The 21,744-nt window shown below is 41.5% G+C and overlaps 1 protein-coding gene across 2 annotated transcripts in view; it reads right to left on the bottom strand.

The window, feature by feature from the left end:
- Positions 1 to 21,744, bottom strand: part of acaca (acetyl-CoA carboxylase alpha) — a 303,263-nt gene that overhangs the window by 117,617 nt on the left and 163,902 nt on the right. For both annotated transcript variants that reach the window (XM_041197029.1, XM_041197030.1), the window contains 4 exons: positions 6,449 to 6,718; positions 4,259 to 4,356; positions 1,340 to 1,460; positions 408 to 518 (listed from right to left, as the gene is read on the bottom strand). In XM_041197029.1, the coding sequence (XP_041052963.1) occupies positions 408 to 518; positions 1,340 to 1,460; positions 4,259 to 4,356; positions 6,449 to 6,718 (600 nt within the window). The remainder of the gene's footprint in view (positions 1 to 407; positions 519 to 1,339; positions 1,461 to 4,258; positions 4,357 to 6,448; positions 6,719 to 21,744) is intronic.

The following is a 21,744-nucleotide window of genomic DNA, read 5'->3' as shown; positions in this document are numbered from 1 at the left end:
TAGCATTTTCAAACATGTGGATGTGTCCTGCAATACAACTCCTATTCCATTTTCCTGTAATTTGATGAATTCTGCTTTTGGCAACGTTAGATCAGTTTACACTGTGCACAATCCCATTATGATACTTTTATTGTATTGCTGCACAAACTTCCTTAGAGATTATTAGGGGACAATTTCATTAAGAATGGCACAAAAAACGACTGTCACTCAAAAATACCTCCGCTTCATAAATAATTCAAACATCCTGAATGTCGAAATAAAAATACAATTTTTTTTTGTAAAGCCAATATAATATTGAACTTTAACTGATAGCTACAGAGTACTACAGTGATGACAGCTGGAGAAAGTGTTATCTTGGCAAAGACTGCCAACCACAGGGTTTTACCAATGCAAAAGCTTGCTTTTACCTTGTTCAAGGCTCCAGCTCCGGTCAAAATGATGTGCGAGTTTTCCACTTGGATAGTCCTCTGTCCCAGCCTTACGAGGTATGCACCAATACCAATTGCACGGCACGTAACCTGCAATCAGACACATAATCAGATAACAATTCCTCTTCCAGCCAAAGACTTACCTTATTAAATTGGGTTAGCAGTTCGCAAATTGTTGAAGTAAATCAACATTTAAGAAAAAAAATCAAGAGAGATAAATACTCAGTGCATAGGGTTTCTAATGTAAGAATAGTAGGGATAATTCTGTGAATTGCGGTGACACACACACACACGACAGCAGTGGTATACTGCATGATATTCCACCCATTATCATGCACTGTGTCCCTGTGATTTCCCAAAATATATTTTCCACTAGTACTGGTGGGAGTGTTGGATCAAGGATCACATGTAATTTTCATTTTGCTTATGGGAACAATTTGACAATGCGTCAATTGGCGAGGTCCTCAACCAAGCCAATCAACGGGAATAAAGCGTCTCTCACAATCTCAGGAAGTCCCAAAACACTATCGTCAATGAAGCACTTTTGAAGTGTGAACACCAGTGTAATACATAAAACACAACTTGAGTACAGCAAGGTCCCATGAACAGCAATAAGATAATGACCACATAATCTGTTTCTTTAGTAACACTGATACCGGAACAACGCCTCACTTTTCTTTGAATAGTACCATGGGATCTTTAGCATCCACTCCGGAAGACTCAGCACCTCCAACAGTGCAAGATTCCCTCTGTACTGCATTGGAGTGTCAGATTAGATTGTGTGCTCAAACTGGGAGTCTTGAACCGTCAACATTCTATTTGAGTCATGAATGCTACACTGAGTTACAGCAAAGTACACAAATCATGTTTTTTTTAAAAAGACTTCTTTTAAAAAAAGTTCTAGGACATACCAAATTCATGGTGATAATTTCATCATAAGCCAAGGATGATTCTCCTGCAATCATTCCTGATCCTCGGAGATTCTCAACTCCTAGACCCTCTTCTTTACCAATGATATCTGTTATTTTGTACCTGTGAAACAAGAGAAAGGTCAACAACAAGGAAACCAATCCCAATGAAACAACCCTAATTTAAATGTGGACTGGCATCTTATAGGGGACCCATTAATAAGCATCGAACTCAAAAAATGAAGCAGCCCAGTAAATATCATAATGCGCTTTATTTTCTGCCGTTCTCAATTTTCACCTCTCCTCTACTGATGATGCTGTGGAGCATTCCCATGGATATCAGCATATTTCCAGTGAACAGTCCTTATGTAAGGGCATGAGCTGCAGCAAACTACTTATTCATGGAGGATGTCAGCCATCACCATAGCTGAGTTGATTCCTATTACAGATCATCATGTAAGACAGAGAGGACAGGAATCCTTATTAAAAATCTTTCTACTTTAGCCTTTGCTCCATTGATAACACATATGGTCCAGTGTTGAAATGTAAAATTAGTTCACAAGTCACCTACTAAAATATTTCCCTCCCATCAAAATATCTGCCAATGAAATCTCCAACAGTGGTGTCCTTCAAAGAATGCACCAGGCTGCAAATTTTATCACTGCCAGAAAGTGTAACTTTCCCCCCCGCCGTGGAGATTCCCATCGCACGCACCACATGACTGAGGCTACAGGGAATCCTCCTAGAGGGAAGTCAAACAGTGAAACAGCTTGGAGGCTGGAGCTTATCAACCTAGAATCTAGGATAGTTGAGAAGACATCGCTGCAGATATTAAACTTGAATAATTACTGAGATAATGTCAAGTCCAGGTATACGGTTTATATTACAGTTACAGCCTAGAAACAAGACCATTTGGTCCAACAGGTCCATACTGGGGTTTATGCTTTTCACGAGTTTCCTCCTACCTTACTTCACTTCATCTCATCCTAATATTTCTTTCACCCTCATGTAGTACTCAAGCTTCCCTTAAAACTACCTAGACCATTAACTTCAATGTCTCCATGTGCTAGCTCACTGCACATTCTATCCAGACGTTGGTTAAAAAGTTTCTCCTTAATAGATTCATTTGCGATCGTCTTATATTTATCACTCTCGTTTTGGATACCTCAAAACTGGAAACATCTTACTTACATCTAAACTCTCAAATGCCTTTATATTTTAAACGGTCTCTAATTAGGTTACCACTGAATCTTCTTTTTTCTGAAAGAAGGAGCCCCAGAAATACACTCTTTCTGGTTATTTAGGCCAGAATTTTCTGCTCTGGAGTCTAAGTTTGGTGGTGGGCTTGGAAGCGGGAGTGATTTCCGTTAGGGCGGGGGAGGGGGGGGAGAAAACGGCTGACCTTGCGCGATCTTACACTGTTCAGCTCATTAAATATGCATCTGTGAGGAGCTCGCTAATTCTCACAGTTGAGGCAGGCAGGAAAACACCATCCCTGCCGTTACCTAATGGGGTCGAAGGTCCAGGCGCCATGTTTAAAGGGCATCCGGACAGCCTCCGCTATCCCCTTTACCTTTGCTCGGCCACTGCTCCACCCTTCCCACCAACCCTTCCTTGGTCATCCTCCACAGTAACTTGCACAGCCACCATCACCCGGTCTCAAGCTTGGACCGGCACTTACACACACTCCCCAAAGCGGACAATGCAGCAGCAACTCACTGTTAATCATGGAAGAAGTCTACCTCACCAGGGGCATGCCACTTACATGCAGTGGTAAAAATGAACATTCCAATTTCTTGCTGGAGAGCTTAATTTGGGGGTGGGGGGGAGTTTTAATTCTGGCGAGGTGGCCTTTTAATGGCATGCATGACTTGTTTATGTACGCAAAAGGGCTTTCCAACATTGTTCTTCAAGGAGCTTGGCGCGCCTTTAAAGTCCCACAAAAGTCAATTTCTAAAGTTCAGCCTGCCATCAGAAAACTGATTTTTGGCCTCACACCAAATTAAACTCCACCCCCGTCAAGTTCCCCACTGCTGGCAGGACCGGAAAATTCCACCCCTAGAATCTTTCAATTGTGATTTTGTCCTTGTAAATTAGTTTTGCACCTAGCCCGGTGCCTTTCCGCAAGTTGGAAACCAGGACTGTTCATCATACCTGAAATATGGTCCACACAATACTTGTATCACAATAAAAACTTTGAATATGAAGTCTACTGAAATACATTTGCTTGGTCAAGTGATTCTGTGGGGTATTGAGTGACTCAAAATTCAGTTACAAATTCTGCAAATCTCTATACCAATGTCAGCTCAAGTATTGCATAAAAACTCTGAAGTGCAGTGAAAATGATGCTGCGATAAAGTATGGCTTCCTGGGTAAATGTGCAAGCACAACAAATCATGGGTTCTGCTTCTGTTGCATGCTGGTCCTTACAGTGAAATGCAACTTTGTAAGCTGCAATTATCTTAAATGATTGACAAAGATTCTTACCAACAACTGAGACCACCCGGACAATTAGTATTTCTGCTTTGGCCAGATTGCCCTCAAGACCTAACTAGAATGAACATTTATTGCTGTGCCATATACCATGCACTAATCAGACTTAGCACAATAGCACTAATATGCTCTAGGAGGCAGCAGAATTTCGTTAATACTCTTGGCATGATACCATCTACTGATGTCATACTCATAATTTAGCATCTCAAGTTACTCCAAGTACTAAGACAGATCTGCAACCAACTATACTTCAGCCTAGAGTTACATGACCCAAGATACTCTCTCCAGACAGGATCTATACTTAGAGAGACAAATTCTAAGTTGTACTAAACACTTTTCAACAATTCAAAATAAGAAAAATTTCAAAAACCCAACAGTGTGTGCCAGTGAAGCCTTAGCAACTACAATGCTGTATGCTGTCTTACCTACCTTGACTCTCCTTCATCCTCAACATGTTCACAGTGCACCGAGTTCAGTGCACTGACTTTCTTATAGTCCTGAGGTGTGAGGTACAGGTACTTGTAACCCTGTAAATGCACAGGACAATGAGTGCATCTGAACATGCCAATAGAGTGCTCTAAGCAGCCCAAAACAGCCCATATTCATTACATAGAGTAGCCTCGAGTTGCAAAGTTGCTCCTTTAAAACTAAACAGATCTACCATCTAATTTTTTCCGTCTTAATGTTCAACATGTGTTGATGTTACTATTGGACTTCTGAAGTATTTGAATGCAAGATCCCATGTTAGAAGTTAGATATGTTGTGGAACACAGTGGAATGGTTTTGGAGTCAATATTTACTCAAACGGTAGTACCATAGTACCATGGCTTGGGGGCTGGGGGTGGGGTGGGGGCAGTTCTAGCAATCTTTATCAAAACATCCAGTCAGATAACACAGAAAACTAAGCTTATAAATATCAAACAGGAATAGGAGAGCTTCATACAGACTTTTGAAATAAATCATAGCAGTTTATAAATGTAAAAGGTAACCAGCCATAATTTGGGAGACATTGAGTCAACATCTGCTGTATGTATTCATAAGGGTAAAAAATAGAGAAAGGAGACATCTTAAACATATCAACCCAGCGCCATTTCTATCAACTGCGGATCCTCTGTGTTCTTTCTTGCAGCACAATGATATATTTAAATGGCAACTTTCCCTCAGAGTCCAGTCCAAACTCCCACTTCTGATTTACAATTGGAGACATCTCAGCAGGATAGATACAGGAAGCAGAGATTTAAAGTCAACAGTGTGCATCAGAGTTGAAGTCAGGAGGGGGAGCTTTCTTTTAAATATCACCGAGGATAGGAACAGGTTGAATGAAAAGAACAGGGAAAATGTATTGTGGCACCAGATGATGCAAAGGTGCAAACTTTGATGGACGGAAACTTTGCCCAATTAACCCTCAACTTATACAGTGGCTATGGATTATTATGGGGGTTTGGTGGAAGGGAAGGGGGTGGTTTGGCTGAAATTTGTAGTTGTTAGGGATATATTTTCAGAATCCTCAGATGCAGAGTCTTTTTTTTTTAAACCTTAACAAGTTTTTATGTTCAAAGCAGGAAAACTTGTATTGGAATACTGGAATTCTCCTTTGCATCGTGTCTCATTAATTACTCCCAGCTCCGTTAAAGTATGGATCTAACGCAGCATCAAAATAACAGTATTTAGCCCCAGTTACAATCTTTAATGCCAGGTACATCAGAAATATTTCTGTTTCTCATATCAGCAATGTCTATGGGCCTCATCGCTACATTACCACTTAATGTAATATTATGGACAATTTTTGGACATAGACCTCCGTTCAATAGCTGAACAGAGTTGGGACTATTCTGTTGAAGGGTCATGAGGACGCGAAACGTCAACTCTTTTCTTCTCCGCCGATGCTGCCAGACCTGCTTGAGTTTTTCCTGGTAATTCTGTTTTTGTGTGGGACTATTCAAGCTAATTTCACATGAGGCCTTTACAGTGGGCGGAAAGGAGACTTTCAACCCATCAGTCTAGGCCATATTCAACCCAGGTACCTCAGGTGCAAGAAGAACAGGAGCCAAAATCCATATTGCATGAAACGTAACAGCTACCGAGCCATTGTCCCATGAAGATTTTTAAACCTATCAATTCATAATCACAAAAAGTCACTCATTTGCTGTTTTAGTGGTAAGACTTTTCAGGGCTTAGGAATGTAGCACTTAGGTTTAAGTGAAGTAGAAATGTTTGGCCCGTTCCTCAGGTTCTGCTTAAGCAGCCCCTTGGATCGAAGGCCTGCACTAACGCAAAGGCATGACAAACAGTTTTGACATGGTTGATGTGAACAGTTTTGACTTTCATCCTTGCTGAAGCTTTAATGGAGCCCTCCCTAACTTTGCTGGGTCCTCACAGGGCCTTTTTAAAAAAATGAATCTTAATCAGATATTCAGAGATTTTTTTTTAAAGACAGCAGCACTAAACACACATTGCATTGAACTGCAAAGAAAGCACTGTCTGCACTGCAGGTTCAATTGTTGAAGCTGTTGGCTTATAGGAAATTAATTTATTTGGACACCGTGATTAAGGTAAGCCAATCGAAAACAGTAATTATCAGCAACTACCCATAATTATTTATTCTGAGCCAATGTTTACCTTATATGGATCAGCAGGGTCTTCCCAGGCTACATGGAACATATGTCGAATTTCTTCTGCCAATCCGATCCTTGCCCCACTGTTTGCTGCTATATAAATGCGTGGAATGCCTTTGGTTCTGGCAAGTTCTGAGGCTCTCAGGAACAAGAGATCCTCCTGGGGTCCAAAGGACCCAATCTTGTGAGTGATGTCATTACTTATGACAATGATGTCACGGCCATCTGGACATTCTGGTGACTTTAGGTGCATCTTCCAGGCTACCATACCAATCTGGAAAAAAAATTTCCAAACAAACCCATTAGCAAGAGCAAATATTGAATGTTCTAAGCATTATGAAAACAAATAATATTGGAATGTACTTAAAGAAAGAATAAATTTCTTTTTACATAATGCCTCATCACTTTTTGAGGATGAATTGCTTTGCATGATTCAGTGAGTAAATCATGACAGACGATCCCATAAACATTAAGATACATGACCAGTAATAACTTTCTGGTGAGGTGGTGCTTGACATTAAGGGATGATCTTTAACCAATATGCTAGGGGAATTTTCTGCTATTCAAGTAGATGCGATCTTGTGCATCCATCTTATTAGGCAAATGGGACGTTGATTTTACATCTCATTCAATAGTTGGCAACGTTCCATCACTATTGCACTGAAGAGTCCTCCTGGTTTTTAATGTTCAAACCCTAAGGAGTGTCTGAACCTACAACCTTCTGACTCAGAGACATAACTGCAACCGATTAAGCAAAGCTGATATTTGAGTTTTGTTGGCCCAGCAGATTTTAAAAAGTCTCCAGAATTTAAAGCTATGAATGCCCATTACACTTAGCTTAAATTTAAAACATGACATTTACAAAAATATGGTATTACAAAGCATTATGTGAAGAGTTTATTTTTAAAGTCTGTAACGGACGTGTAGGTGAAATATAGAGGCAACATTATGTTCCCCACGGAAGTCGGTAAGAATCAGAGGGAAGATGAGAAACACAAGAATTTGAAGGGGGTGGAGGGAAAAAGAGTCAGAACGCAAAAGACCCATTTCCAGGACCACACATTGCTTTAACAAGTACAGTGATACTGATCTCCAAATTCCAATGAGATTCCCACCCAGTAAATAGCACTGTAAAGTGGACAATTGTTGCCAAGTGCCCAAGTGTTGACATGGATGTTAAATCTTTAAAATGTCTCAGCTGCTGGAACTGATCTACTAAGCATACAGACCAGGAAGAACCAAGTTTCATCTTCAACTTATGCTGAATAAACAGATGTTGGCTAATGGCAATGATACTACAAGTGACCTCCAAATTGAGGAGGAGAAAAATTGGCCCAGGTCTTTGTGCCTGATCACTACTAACTGGCCACTGCTGGAATAGCTGTGTTACAGAAATGGCCAAGGATGGGATTGGGCTGGACTCAACTCTCCTTTTTGCAGACTCTGGCACAGTTCACCACATCAATGTCCTCCAAATGCTCAGTTGTCCAGCTGTGTGGAACTGTCCTTGCCTAGTTCCATCCTTAACTATCAAATATTAGACAGAGAATCACCTTCAATGACTTCTCTTCCCACCCTTGCTCTTTTATCTTTGGAGTTCCCCAAAGATATTGGCTCCCTTCTATTCCTCACCACTGAGTGAAATCAGGAAAACTTCTACAAGCAAAGGGTGGTAGAAGTTTGGAACTCTTTTCCACAAATGGCAATTGATGCTAGATGTTTGTTAAATTTAAACTCGAGTTTGATAGATTTTTGTTATATTATATATATATTATATATATTGTTTTTTTTAAGTTCCCCAAAGATATTACGGGATATAGGGCAAAGAAGTTAATTCGCAGATCAGCCATAATCTCACTGAATGGCAGAACAGGCATGAGGGGCAAAATGGCCTACTCCTGTTCCAATTTAACTAAGTCTCATTCACCTATCACCCTTGTGCAAGCTAAATTACACTGGCCCCCAAAACACCACCACCTCAATTTTAAAATCACTCATTTTTAAATCCCTCCATTGCCTTGCCTGTTCCTAGTTCTATAACTTCTTCTAGTCCTACAAGCCTCCAGAGATCAATGCACTCCTCCAATTCTTACATCTGGTGCATTTTAATCATTCCACCTTTGTTTTGCATCTTAGGATGCAAGTGTTGCTGGCAAGGCCAGCATTCATTGTCCATTCCCAACTGCCCTTGAGAAGGTGGTGGTGAGCTACTTTCTTGAAATGCTGCAGTCCTTGTGGAGTAGGAGGTACACCCACAGTTCTGTTAGGTAGAGCGTTCAAGGGTTTTGATCCAGCAACTTGGAGGTGATGCTGTTCCCATCCATCAGTTGCCCTTGTTTTTCTAGGTGATAGAGGTTGCAGGCTTGGAATGTGCTATCAAAAGGAGCCTTAACATTTGTTGCAGTGCATCTTATAAATGGTACACACTATAGCGGCTGTATGCTGGTGATTAAGGGCATGAATGTTTAAGGTGGTGACTGAGGTGCCGATCAAGAAGGCTGCTTTGTCTTGGACAGTATTGAGCTTCTAGAGTATTATTAGAGCTAATTTCATCCAGGAAATTGGGGAGTATTTCATCATTCTCCTGACTTGGTGGTCATGCTTTCATCTGTCATGGCCCTAAGCTCTGGAATTACCTTCCTAAATTTCTCCGCCTCTCTACCTCTACCTTTAAGTTCCTAAAACCTACATCCTAGACCATACTTTTGGTCACGGTTCTGAAAACATGTAATTGTTAAAGCTGTCGCTTCAGATCAAAGTACTTCAGGCACAATTAAAAATTGTGTTATTAAATCCATAACTCAATTTTACGTTTCATTGGAAAAAACTCCTACTGTGGCTCATTGTGAACATTTTTATTGATATTGCTCTTGTTACGTGCCCTACGTACTCCATTAAAGGTGCTATATAAATGCAAGTTGTTGTTACATCCTCCACTGTTGGATTGTCTGAAGGGTGACCAAACCTCAACAAGAAGTTAGGGTCTTCAGGAGAGGAGGAAAGGGGCATTAGCTGAAGGAGAAAGGAGGAATAAAAAATTGTTGCAACCGGACTGCAAACAGAGCAGGATAATCAGCAGGTAGAAGATTTTTCATTAAAATTTTAAAACAGGATTTTTTGGGGGAGGAAACACAGCAACTCGAACAATAACCTGACACCAGGTTTTAACTAGAGCGCCTCTTTGGTAATTTTTGCAGCAAATCCTGAAAGAAGTTTAAAATAATTAAGTTAACAAAAATGAGTGTTTATAAACTGCAAACTGCCTGTATTTTTTTAAAACAAATATTAAAATTTGCTTATGCATTTAATAACACAATTTTTAATTGTGCCTAAAATACTTCGATTCAAAGTAGCAGCTTTACCATGTGCAAGTCTTCAGAAAATAAAAAAGAAAAACTGCATTCGCTCAAATCGAGAAGCAATGACAGCTGACCGACGGGACATGTGGAAATGTGGGTGCTGTTTCTGTTTTTTTAACATGGTTGAAGTGGCCACTTTGCAGTTAAGGCTCCCCCCTCAACAACTCTGTTTACAAAATTTGAGATCAGGTAATTCAACCTTAAGTGGTATGAAGTGCCACCTAGAGGAAATAATAAGTAAAGGCATTTGGAAAATACATGGCCAAGTATCAAAATATTTAACTGTCTCCTGCCCATCTCATTCAATTCAATGAGCATTGCCCCTTGCTAGTAGGAAGATTTCCAGGAATAATCATCATCTACCAAATCATTAATCAGGTACAGATATAATATGGCAACATTTAAATCAGGAGCAAAAACAGAATTACCTGGAAAAACTCAGCAGGTCTGGCAGCATCGGCGGAGAAGAAAAGAGTTGACGTTTCGAGTCCTCATGTGACCCTTCGACAGAGTCATGAGAACTCGAAACGTCAACTCTTTTCTTCTCCGCCGATGCTGCCAGACCTGCTGAGTTTTTCCAGGTAATTCTGTTTTTGTTTTGGATTTCCAGCATCCGCAGTTTTTTTGTTTTTAAATCAGGAGCCATGTTTGCCTTGTGAGAGTCCTCTACAAAGGTTTAAAGCCCCTACATTTTATGAGACAATGATGCTAAATGCTGCCTAGTTGATCTGGTGTCAAATCCACAAGCGTGATCTCGAAAAGGCATTTTTACACTTGGCAATATAAAAATAGTTGACAAAATAATCAGTGATCAGCTATTTCTATTGCATAGATGTCCTTTCACTGTATCTACTCTGGGATTCCTGACAGGCTCAGGGGCCAGTGCAGTTGCACAGTCCCAACATCACCTCCAACGTCTCAGTTACTCCTCCCCATCTCCATAAGCACTTACCCAACCCTCTAACCCTGACCCTTGGTGCATTAACCTTTCTCTTCATTCCAGAACTGGCAGTTATGCCTTCAGTCACCTATGTCCCGTTTTCTGAAATTCCATCCTTAAATCCCTTGATCTACCCAATAATATTTAATTTACGGGTAAAAGGCAAATCTGTCTGAAAGAAATTGGATGCTAATTCAAAACCAATTGATGCCATAACACCAGCAGCTAACAAAAAGGTCCAAGTTTTCCCTAGTCTCACTCTGCCAGAGTTCAAGTTAGGAACAGGTTTAAATAATCACCGTGTCTCTTGCCAACGTAAGATGGTCACGCAGGATGACTGCTGATACCCAACTGTGCGTGTGCATTGGTGCTCACATGCACAGGAATCAAATGACATCACGCCTGTTGGTTGGTCGGTTGGGTCTGGGGTCAGGGAAATAATAGTTTGGCATCAGTCAAGGGGTCGTGGTCTGGAAGGCGATGATGGCGGTTAGCAATGGTCCTCAGGCTGTGAGGTCTTTCCTTCACAAAATGGCCTTCTCAGCAGGTTTAGAAAAGGATTAGGAATGGAGAGCTACAAATTCACGAAAAACAGATCAGTGGGTAAAGGGAGTGGGGAAGCTCAGATGAGACTTCCCCTCCCCTTTCTGGGGAAAACTTGCCCCAGATGTCTGGGCTGTGTTGGGTGGAGAAGGCCCTGGGAAGGGCTGTGATGTTAATGTTGCAGCTGGAGGGAAGGAAGGGTGTGGTCAGGAACTGAAAGGCAATTTTATGGTTTACTGACCATAACCCCACCCCATGCTCCTGAACCTCGCCCAGAGTAAAACGCTAGAACAGTGCATGCACAGCGTTGGCAACAAATGCAGCCTTAAATAATTTCAGTCTATATTTTCAGAGGTCACCAGAAATTCCAGGACAAGATAAACATGTTGAAGACCCATGACAGCGGGTCTCTGTCCCTTTCCCCCGTGCTTTGCACCCAACAATTGAGCATTTCCTTGGCACACAGCAGAAGTAAATTAGCTCTGCACTGTTCCATCTTTCAAAACCATGACTGCGAAGAGTACATAAAGTATAGGCTATGCTTTCCAAAGCTCCCCACCACCGCCACCCCCCCCCCCCCAACCCTCCGCCCCCACACCGAACAGCATGGAAAACCTAAAAAAGATCAAGTTATTGCCTAGGAGCAGGAGTAGACCATTTGGTGCCTCAAGCCTGCTGCACCATTCAACTAGATCATTCCTGATCTTCCAGCGCAATGCCATTTTCCCACACTATCCCCATATCCCCTGATACCTTTAATATCCAGAAATCTATTAATTCTGTCTTGAACATACTCAATGGAGTGGGCCTCCACAGCTCTCTGGGCTAAAGAATTCCAAAGATTCACCACCTTCTGAGTGAAGAAATTTCTCCTCAACTCAGCCTGAAATGGCCTACGCCTCTTATTCTGAGAGTGTCCCCCCCCCCCTGTTCTGGACACATACCTCATCCACACAGCAAGGGGAAACATGCTGATGCCGGAAATCTGAAATAAAAACAGAAAATTCTGGAAATACTCAGGTCTGGCAGCACCCAGGTCTGGCAGCACCTGTGGAGAGAGAAACAGAGTTAACATTTCTGGTTGACGACCTTTAGTCAAATACACTTTCTGACAAACGGTCATCACCCTGAAACGTTAACTTTGTTTCTCTCCACAGAGACGCAACCAGACCTGAGTATTTTCTGTTTTCATTACTGCATGAAAACTTATCTCCTCTCCATGCTAAACGCTGAGTGAAAAGTAAAGGCTTTGCTGAGCACCAGCACACAAATTATGCACCAGTAGCATAGATTGCACAAAGCAATCAGAAACAATTTGCTTCAGTTTTAACACCATGCTTTAGAATTAGCCAGCATTAAATGTTCAAGGGCCTAACATTCCTTTTATAATGAAAAGCAGGTGAATACCCATCTTTTTCTGTAATTATAGGTCCAGTAACAAATGCACAGCCTTGGAATACTCGATTTCTCAGAAAAGCAATTTTGTTAGTGGTACAGTGATTAAACAGAATGACAAGATTAGACTTTTTTCCATTGAAAGTGAGATCCGGGTGCTCCGTGTTTGTTAACTCAGTGAGGAACCATTTTATCCTCCTGACCACTGTGCCCCTGATAGGAGCTCTTACGTCATTGCTAAACTGTGAATTGGGCAATTTTCCCAGTTACATAAGTTTGCTTTGATGGAAAATTGAAACCTATTTCACACCTATGCAAAACAGGTCATTTTGAACCTTCTTCTACTTAGTGGGGAAACTGATGAGGTTAGATCACCCACCCATTTTGCACTCTATTTGATTTTACTTTCCATTGACTTCAACTCCATCAGTTTCCACCAAGGGGTGAGCTTAAATTAAAATTGAGCTCAGGTGTTTGGTATAAATAGTCCTCAAGGTACACTGAACTTTGTTCAGAATCTTAGCCCAGTTCATATAAATTAAATCACATAGTCTTGTGGGTGGTGGCCGAGTTGGGACTATTGATGAAGTTGATCCACAGACACTTCTTCGATGGAAACTTTAAGTTTATTTACAAGGTATTCAGCAGCTACTACGTATGCTTTCAGCTTCCAATACTATTAACTTACTGAGGTAGCCCACACTACTCTCCTGGAAAAACTCAGCAGGTCTGGCAGCATCGGTGAAGAAAAGAGTTGACGTTTCAAGTCCTCATGACCCTTCAACAGAACTGATCAGTTCTGTTGAAGGGTCATGAGGACTCGAAACATCAACTCTTTTCTTCTCTGCCAATGCTGCCAGACCTGCTGAGTTTTTCCAGGTAATTCTGTTTTTGTTTTGGATTTCCAGCATCCACAGTTTTTTGTTTTTATCACACTACTCTCCTATTAGTTACTATAGATCATGTGATCTTCTTTAACAAGCATTATTCTTAAATGTACATTAGGCACTAAATGAAACCTTAATTGCTCCAACTTTAACTTGGATATACATATATTTACAATTACAAATATTTCAGGGCAAAATAATATTTACACTGGGCAAGGAATTTACAAGTTCAGTCTTTCGGGTGGTTTCCTGATGCATGTTGGACGTCTCAGCTCAACAACTTCAGATTCTTTGTCAAGAACCTCCTTTTCCAGAGTTGCCTGAACATCAGGTGCTTCGGTGGGCACCTGCAGTTCTGTATCCTCAACTCTTACAGGAACATCAGACATGTCAGTCCTGGGTTGAGTATTCTCAACAGGAAATGCTGACCTGGTTGTGATCACTGGTGGAACCAATTTTTGGTGATTCATCTCTCTCTCTCTTCCTTAAATGGTCCACATGTTTCCACATGATCCGACCTTCCACCTCCACGTGGTAAGATAGAGGTCCAATCACTGCACTTATTTCACCCGGTAATCACCTTGGTCCTTCTCCAAAGTTCTTCACATATAGTGGAAAGGAGTCGGGGAAGCCAAAAAAGCTAGACACGACTGGCATAGTCATGAGAGGAAATTTACCGCGGGAGATATACTGTCTCTCCCACGGTAAATTTCCTCTCATGACTATGCCAGTCGTGTCTAGTTTTTTTGGCTTCCCCGACTCTTTCCACTTCCCCTCTAAAGTCGGCATTATCAAACTCAATCTCGTCCTGAGACGGCGTTTCAACAATAATTCCACAGGTGTGACACCTGTTGTTGTGTGAGGGGTGGTCATATAATGAGAAAGAAAGTGTGCTAGCCTGGTTGCTAAGGAATCGCCAGTTAACTTCTTCATGCCTGCCTTGAACATCTGAACTGCCCTTTTGGCCAGTCCATTTGAGGAAGGGTGGTACGGTGAAGTTTTTACATGAGTGATACCATTAAGGCTGATAAACCGCTGAAACTCAGCACTTGTAAATGCCGTGCCATTATCAGAAATGACAACTTCTGGCAGTCTGTGAATGGCAAAACTTTGACGTAGCTTCTCAGTTGTAGCAGTCGACGCTGGTGACTTCACCTCATATATGTCCAATCATTTTGTCAATGAGCAGAAACATTGTTCCCAAGAAAGATCCCACATAGTCAATGTGTAACCGTATCCCAGAGCCTACTTACCCACTCCCAAGGGTGTAATGGAGCTGTTGATGCAACTTTTGCAGTTGCTGACAACGGCACACAATTCTTCACTAAACTCTCTATTTCACCATCCATCCCAGGCTGCCATAGATAGCTGCCTGCTATGGTCTTCATTCGGGGAATTCCTGGATGTGCGCTGTGTAGTTCAATTAAAAGTGGCTCCCTTCCCTTTGGAGGTACTATCATTCATGCTCCCCACAATAAGATGCTATCCTGGCTGGTTATTTCATATCTCCTGTTGAAGTATGGTTTTATTTCATCATATTTTATCAGGGGAGGCAGCGGCATAGTGGTATTGTCACTGGAATAGTAATCCAGAGACCCAAGGTAATGCTCTGGGGACCTGCGTTCAAATCCCACCATGGCAGATGGTGAAATTTGAATTCATTAAAAGTCTGCGATGACCATGAAGCCATTGTTGATCATTGTAAAAACCCATCTGTTCACTAATGTACTTTAGGGAAGGAAATCTGCTGTCCTTACCTGGTCTGGCCTACATGTGACTCCACAGCAATGTGGCTGACCCTTCCTAAGAGCACTGCAGCGACCCAAGGGCAATTAGGGATGCCCATGTTCCATGAACAAATGCCTCGTATTTGGGTTAGGACTGGGTCATGACTTGTCCAGTCTCTGATTTGTCGAGCGCATACCAGCAAGGAATCTAAGAAATTTAACTGTAAAACAAGTCCCTGTGAAACTGGGACGTCCTCATCATTTTTCTTGTCAAGGCAAACGACTAAGGGCATTGACGTTTGTGATTTGATTGCCAGGCCTATGTACAAAAGTGTATTCGTATGCTGCCAGGATTAAAGCCTTGCTATGTCCTCACTAAACAATCCTAGCGACGGTTTGTGATCTGAAACGATTGTAAAATGGCGGCCGTGTAAGTCTGGTGAAATTTCTTGATACCAATGATGATGGACAGGCCTCCTTTTCTATCTGCCAGTATCCCTTTTCTGCTGAGGTGAGCGTTCTTGATACATAACCTATAGGCCGTTCTGTGCATCGTCCAGCCGATGAGAGAACACTGCTCCCACTCCATAGGGAGATGCATCACGTCAGCATCAATTATTTCGTCTGGCCATAATGCACTAACAGGTTGGATGAGTGCTATAACTGTTTCACCTTTATTAAAAAGTTTCTTTCTGGGGTGCCATCCAAGATCAATATTGGTTCTTTTTGAGTAAAGAATGCAGAGGAGTGGGGGGTGGGGGGGGGGGGGGGGGGGGTGGGGGGGGGTGGTGGCCAGCACTGTAGACAAATTGGGTAAGAACCGCCCATAATAGTTGATCATTCCTAGGAATGATTTGAGCTCTGAGGTGTTCTTTGGCGCAGGTGCCTCTCTTACGGCTCTCACTTTCTACTGAACCGGGTGGAGGCCCTGTGAACCTACCCGTGACCCAAATGAATCACCTCCCTCGATTGGAAGGGGCACTTTTTTTTTTTAAAAACGTACCCCAGCTCACAAGAAACATTTTAAGACTAAGATACCAAGTTTTCCAAATGCTCTTTTTCAGTGAATCATGTCAGCAATACATCGTCTAAATAGACGACCTGGGGCAGTCCCTACAGTAAGCTTTCCATTGTTCTCTGAAAGATGGCGCAAGCGGAGTAGATGCCAAAAGGTAATCGAGTATATGGGCACAATCCTTTGTGGGTATTAATTGTGACAAACTCCCGGGAGGCATTATCTCACTCACCATTCGCATACAGGACTTCGATTTTTGGTATGGAGCATCTGTCCAGCTTAGCCACTTTATTAACTGTCAATTTGTAGTCTCCACAAATTCGGACACTCTGGTCGGGTTTAAGGATGGGGACTATGGGTGCTGCCCATTCTGAGAACTACACAGATTGTATAACGCCCAGTTTCTCTAGTCTGTCCATTCGGTGTCGACCTTTTCTCGCAGTGCGTGGGGTACCAGTCTCGCTTTCATGAATCGGGGGGTTGCTTCCGGATCCACGTGAATTTTTGCCTGCAGCCCCTGGATTTTCCCAAGTTCGTCCTTGAAGACTGTGGCGCACTTTCAAAGTAGCCCTGGTAGCCAACTTGCTCTCAACTAGAAAATTTCAGCCCATTCTAGCTTAATCTCCTTTAACCAGTTTCACCCCAGGAGGCTTGCTACCACCATCAAGGGTAGCTTTGCCGATTGGCTTCCATAATGGACAGTTACTCCGCTTATGCCTTTTACTTGAATGTCTTCACCTGTGCATCTTTTTAGCTTGGCAGCTGTTTCTTCTAAACTTAATTGATGTTCATTATTCAGATATCTGAAGGTATATTTCCCAATTACTATTGTGGAAGTTCCCGTGTCCATTTCGATTCCAACAGGTCTGTCGTTTACCTTCACTATGACAAATATTGGTTCTGCCGTTCCAACGTTCAGATTAAACAATAAGTAAATATCTGAATTTGTTGGTTCAGGCTCTTCTACATTGTAGATTTCATTGGGCTTCTTCTTCTGTTTACATTCATACATACTGTCTCATTATATGTCCATTTCTGTGACAACAGTAGCATTCGATTTTTTTAAATGGCCAATCATAAAAGACTGCTTGTTTCCACCTGTATTGAAATTATCCTTTGATTTCGCTGCTAAGTTGTTTTTCCTTATTCTTTGGCTAGCAGGGGCTGTTTCCTGCTTCTCGACAGAATCTTGCATTTTCGTGCTCTTTTTGGCTGGGGTTTCCCACCCGATGTGGAGGACGGTGCCATTTTGTGTGCCCTATATTGCTTTTGGATCTCTTTCTGCACTTTCCATGGTCAGAACTATCTCTAGCGCCTTCTTGAAATCCAAATTCATTTCAGACAATAATCTTTTCTGAATAGTGTACTCATTCACAACATATACTAAAAGATCTCTGAGCATGTTGCTTAGAGATGTACCTAACTCTTAATGTTCTGTTAGCAGCTTGAAATTTACCACATAGCATGCAACTGTATCATCCGGAGCTGTATTTCTCGAATTAAACTTGAACCTTTGCATCGTTGCTGAGGGCTTTGGATGATAATGACCCTTCACAAGGTCCACCAATTCGTTGAAATTTTTTGAAGCTGAGGTACTTGGTGTTGTCAAACTTCAAATCAAGCTGTAGGTTTTATTCCCACACGTACTTAAGAGGATCGTTCGCCTCTTCTCTTCCCCCATAATCTCAATCGCTTGAAGAAAAAAACAAGGCGTTCTATGTAATGAGACCAATCGTCTGTGGCTGGATCAAAGGGATTAATTCTTCCAAATTGCAGCATTTTGAGAGGGGATATCTTCTTCAATTTTAACTGAGCTTTCTATTTACAATCACTGGGCGAGGTACAGTGCCGATTTCTTTTCGACTTGATTTCTTCTATTTAATCTTGTTTTGCCCACGTTGCCACTTTGTTGTGAGTGGTGCTTGAGTTGGTACTATTGATAGAGTTGATCTGCAGACACTTCTTTGGTGGAAACTAAGTTCATTTACATGGTACTCAGCAGCTACCACATGTGTGCTTTCAACTCTATCTCTGTACTACTGAGGTAGCCCAAGCTACTCTCCTATTGGTTACTATAGATCATGTGATCTTCCTTAACAAGCATCATTCTTAAAGATACATTACACACTAAACAAAACCACACAAATAAATTATGTTATGACACAGCAGTTGGTAAAGGCGGAGTTGTTTAAATCCCAGAGGGAAATGTGAACAACTGTCATAAACATACCAATTGAATTGTAGGTTGAGATGCAGCTCTGAATTCAGGAATAAGACCACCAAGCCTCAGGAGGCTTTTTATATAAAACTAAATCAAACATTTATTAATTTAACAACAAATTAAACACACACACGTCCACAAATTACTACCATAATAACTTATAAACAAATCCCCAAATGAATCACTCTCAGGTAAATCTTTACCAAGGTAACAATAACCCACAGACACCATGCAAAGCACATTTGACCTTACAAATTCAAAATGAGGTTCCTTTGCAGACACAGTTGTAGGCTTACAGGCTGGTTGGATCTTAAATGCCTCTACTTTATACGCAATCCCCTTTCTCTCTTTATATCTAGCATTCCCTTTGAAAGAAATTTTCCATTGTATCATAAGGCTTTTAATTTTAACAATAACATCCTTTTGATTCCACCAATTTTATTAGTAAGCTAAAAATAAACACATTGCTTGGTGTCTTCTAGCTAGCTGCAAGATTTCACCCATTCTTTTGAATGGTTTATTTAAAAATGCAAATTGCCCCCATGACGCCTATGGTTCTAAACTTCTCCATGTTTATCTAATTACCATTTCAAACCTTCTTTCTAAACATCAAAGCACCCTGGCTAGCTGGCTTTAAGCCAATTAAGTCACACACAGTCAAACATATAGACACAGACCCCACAACAACTCAATTTTAAAAATAATTTCCAACAACATTATAGACATTAATATCTTTTCATGACAATTACAAAGAGACTGCTTGGCTCAACCAATCTGTGTCAGGGTTTATCCTCTACGTAAGCAGTGGTTCCAATTCTTCTTGCCCACTGTGTTCATATTATTCACCTTTCCATGAACCCTATTCTTAAATGTTGACATGGGGCCAGAGTTTCTTCAATATCAGTTATGCCATCCATCAGCAGAGGGAATGACACAAGTTTCCTAGGATAGGTTAATTTAAATATTCTTGGAGCAGATCTGGTGTAACTTATGTAAAATGTAGAACCTACTTAAGTTGCTGACACCTCCACTCCCTACATACAATGGCATAAACATTCAAAACCACTCTGGATACTTTGAGCAGCAGCAAACCATTGTCCAACAAAGCAGCCTACAAGTGGCTTTACTAGGAATGTACACAAAATCACGTGATGCAATTTCTCATCCAGTGCATCAGTCTAGCAAAGCACCTCCTTGGCCACTTTTGTGCCAGCTGTGTCCACAGGGTACCACACTAGCACAGCAGAGAGAACCAGTTTCTCTGATGAAGCGCCTCCAAGCCCTTCTTTAACAGGTTCAAAACGAGCAGTTCTAAGTCTTTCCTTCAGTAAGCCAGGCACCTCTGTTGTATCACCTGCAAGGAGCTGGCATAGGATCCCAGCTCCCTCAGATCCAGCACTGACCAACAGTGCAGCAAGAAGTAAAAACACTTCACAAGGACAGGCAAGGGTAGAGTATCACATTTCCCATTCCTGTCTAACCACTAGCACACACTTCACGCTCTTAAAACAGCACTCTCAAAACATCTTCCCTCACTCTCAACATCTTATACACACACACACACACACAACTCTCACTTCACCTCTCTCTTCATAATCGTTGATATCCTTATATTCATTCACATAAACTTCCACCTCTTTAATTTGCAATAAAACAAAGCAAACATCTTTGTTTCAAATACAATGGGCACTTGTCTCATGATTTGTTATTTATGAACATTACAATAAGTCAGGGAATAGACTATTCAGGAGGTTCAGACTTATTCCTGGCAAGGTCCTGCTCGGATCCAAAGAGGCAGAGGTGCTGCCACTGCGGAGGATGAGTCAACAAGGACGTCTAACAGAATCTTCCGTCTGATGCCCTTTGCATCAATGAGCATAGACATGACAGAGAAGTAGACATTTTGAGAACAGACCTTCTTTTTCACAAATGTCAGTGTCTGCTTGGTTGTCACATGTGTGCCACCATTACAGGCTCCACCCTGGGGAATCCACCAATCCCGTAGAAGTCCCTGACTCTGCTGCCTGGGGCTGGTGCTGAAGTGAATTAATTTGACTGCTCTATGAAATAAGGTGGCCATCAACAGCCAGGTGCATGTTCTGACAGTTAATACCGCACAGATCCCAGTGACAGACTGGAAGGATACAGGGCCACAAAAAAAAAAAGTGAGGGCTGCCTACAATTTAATTGCCACAGAGGGGCTGTGGCAGTGAAGCCAGTCTGTAAATCTTTAGGATGAAGTAGGCAGAGATGTGCAATGGCATCCTTTGAGAGACCCAACCGTCAGTTGTGCAAATCCTTGGAGAGGGTTCTCAGTGCATGCCCACAAGGTCCCAGCTGCCATATGGACATTGCTGTGCCATTATCAGATCAACCTTCCAGCGATTTTCAGCATCAGTAGTATGCGATATTAAGATGAGCATTAAAGTCCAATTATCATCAGGTTCCAAATTCGCCTTTGCTGCAATTTCTAGCTCATTACTTTTTTAAAAATCAACATACCCCACCCCACTGAATTTGAATTACAACTTACAAGTTACAGCTTCCTTTGGTCATCAGAATTGTTTACTATCCCTCCAATTTTAGTATTATCTATATATTTGGATACAACTCTAGCACTATATACAAATCATTATGTAAATCACTAATGAACACAGTGAATAGAAGGGGTCCAGAATAGACAAATATGGGCACAGCTACCCACTTTCAATCCTCTGGCAGAATGCTCTTAAATTTGCATTGCTTCCTTCCTTCTAACATGTTTTTAATCCAATTAGCTACCCTCCTTTGAAGTATTCGGTCTAATCTTCTCCAGTCGTCTCATGCGAAGTATCTTGTCACGACTTTTTGAAAGTCCACGTGTACTACTTCAACTGCTTTTGCCTGCTCCACCATATCTGTCACCTCCTCAAAGAACACTATTAGGTTTGTCAAGCACGATTCCCCTTTCTGAAGTCTGTGTTGGTTGGTTTTAACTATTTTCTTTTCATCTAGATATTTAGCAATTTCACCTTTGATTAAAAGATTTCAAACCTCTTCCCTAACACAGATGTTAAACTGGACTGTAATCACCCAGGTTAGCTCAATCTCCCTTTTGGAAAATAGATATTACCTTCTTCTGTTCTCTTGCAAGCATCAACTTCCAGTAGCAGCCTCAAAAATATAATTTCTGGAATCTCTGCTATTTCTTCCTCCATTTCCTTCAGGACCCTT

The sequence above is a fragment of the Carcharodon carcharias genome, chromosome 10 (assembly GCF_017639515.1).
Source record: "Carcharodon carcharias isolate sCarCar2 chromosome 10, sCarCar2.pri, whole genome shotgun sequence".
In the NCBI taxonomy this organism is placed as follows: domain Eukaryota; kingdom Metazoa; phylum Chordata; class Chondrichthyes; order Lamniformes; family Lamnidae; genus Carcharodon; species Carcharodon carcharias.
Note: the sequence above shows the minus strand (reverse complement) of the source record. Positions and strands in the feature narration are given on the sequence as shown.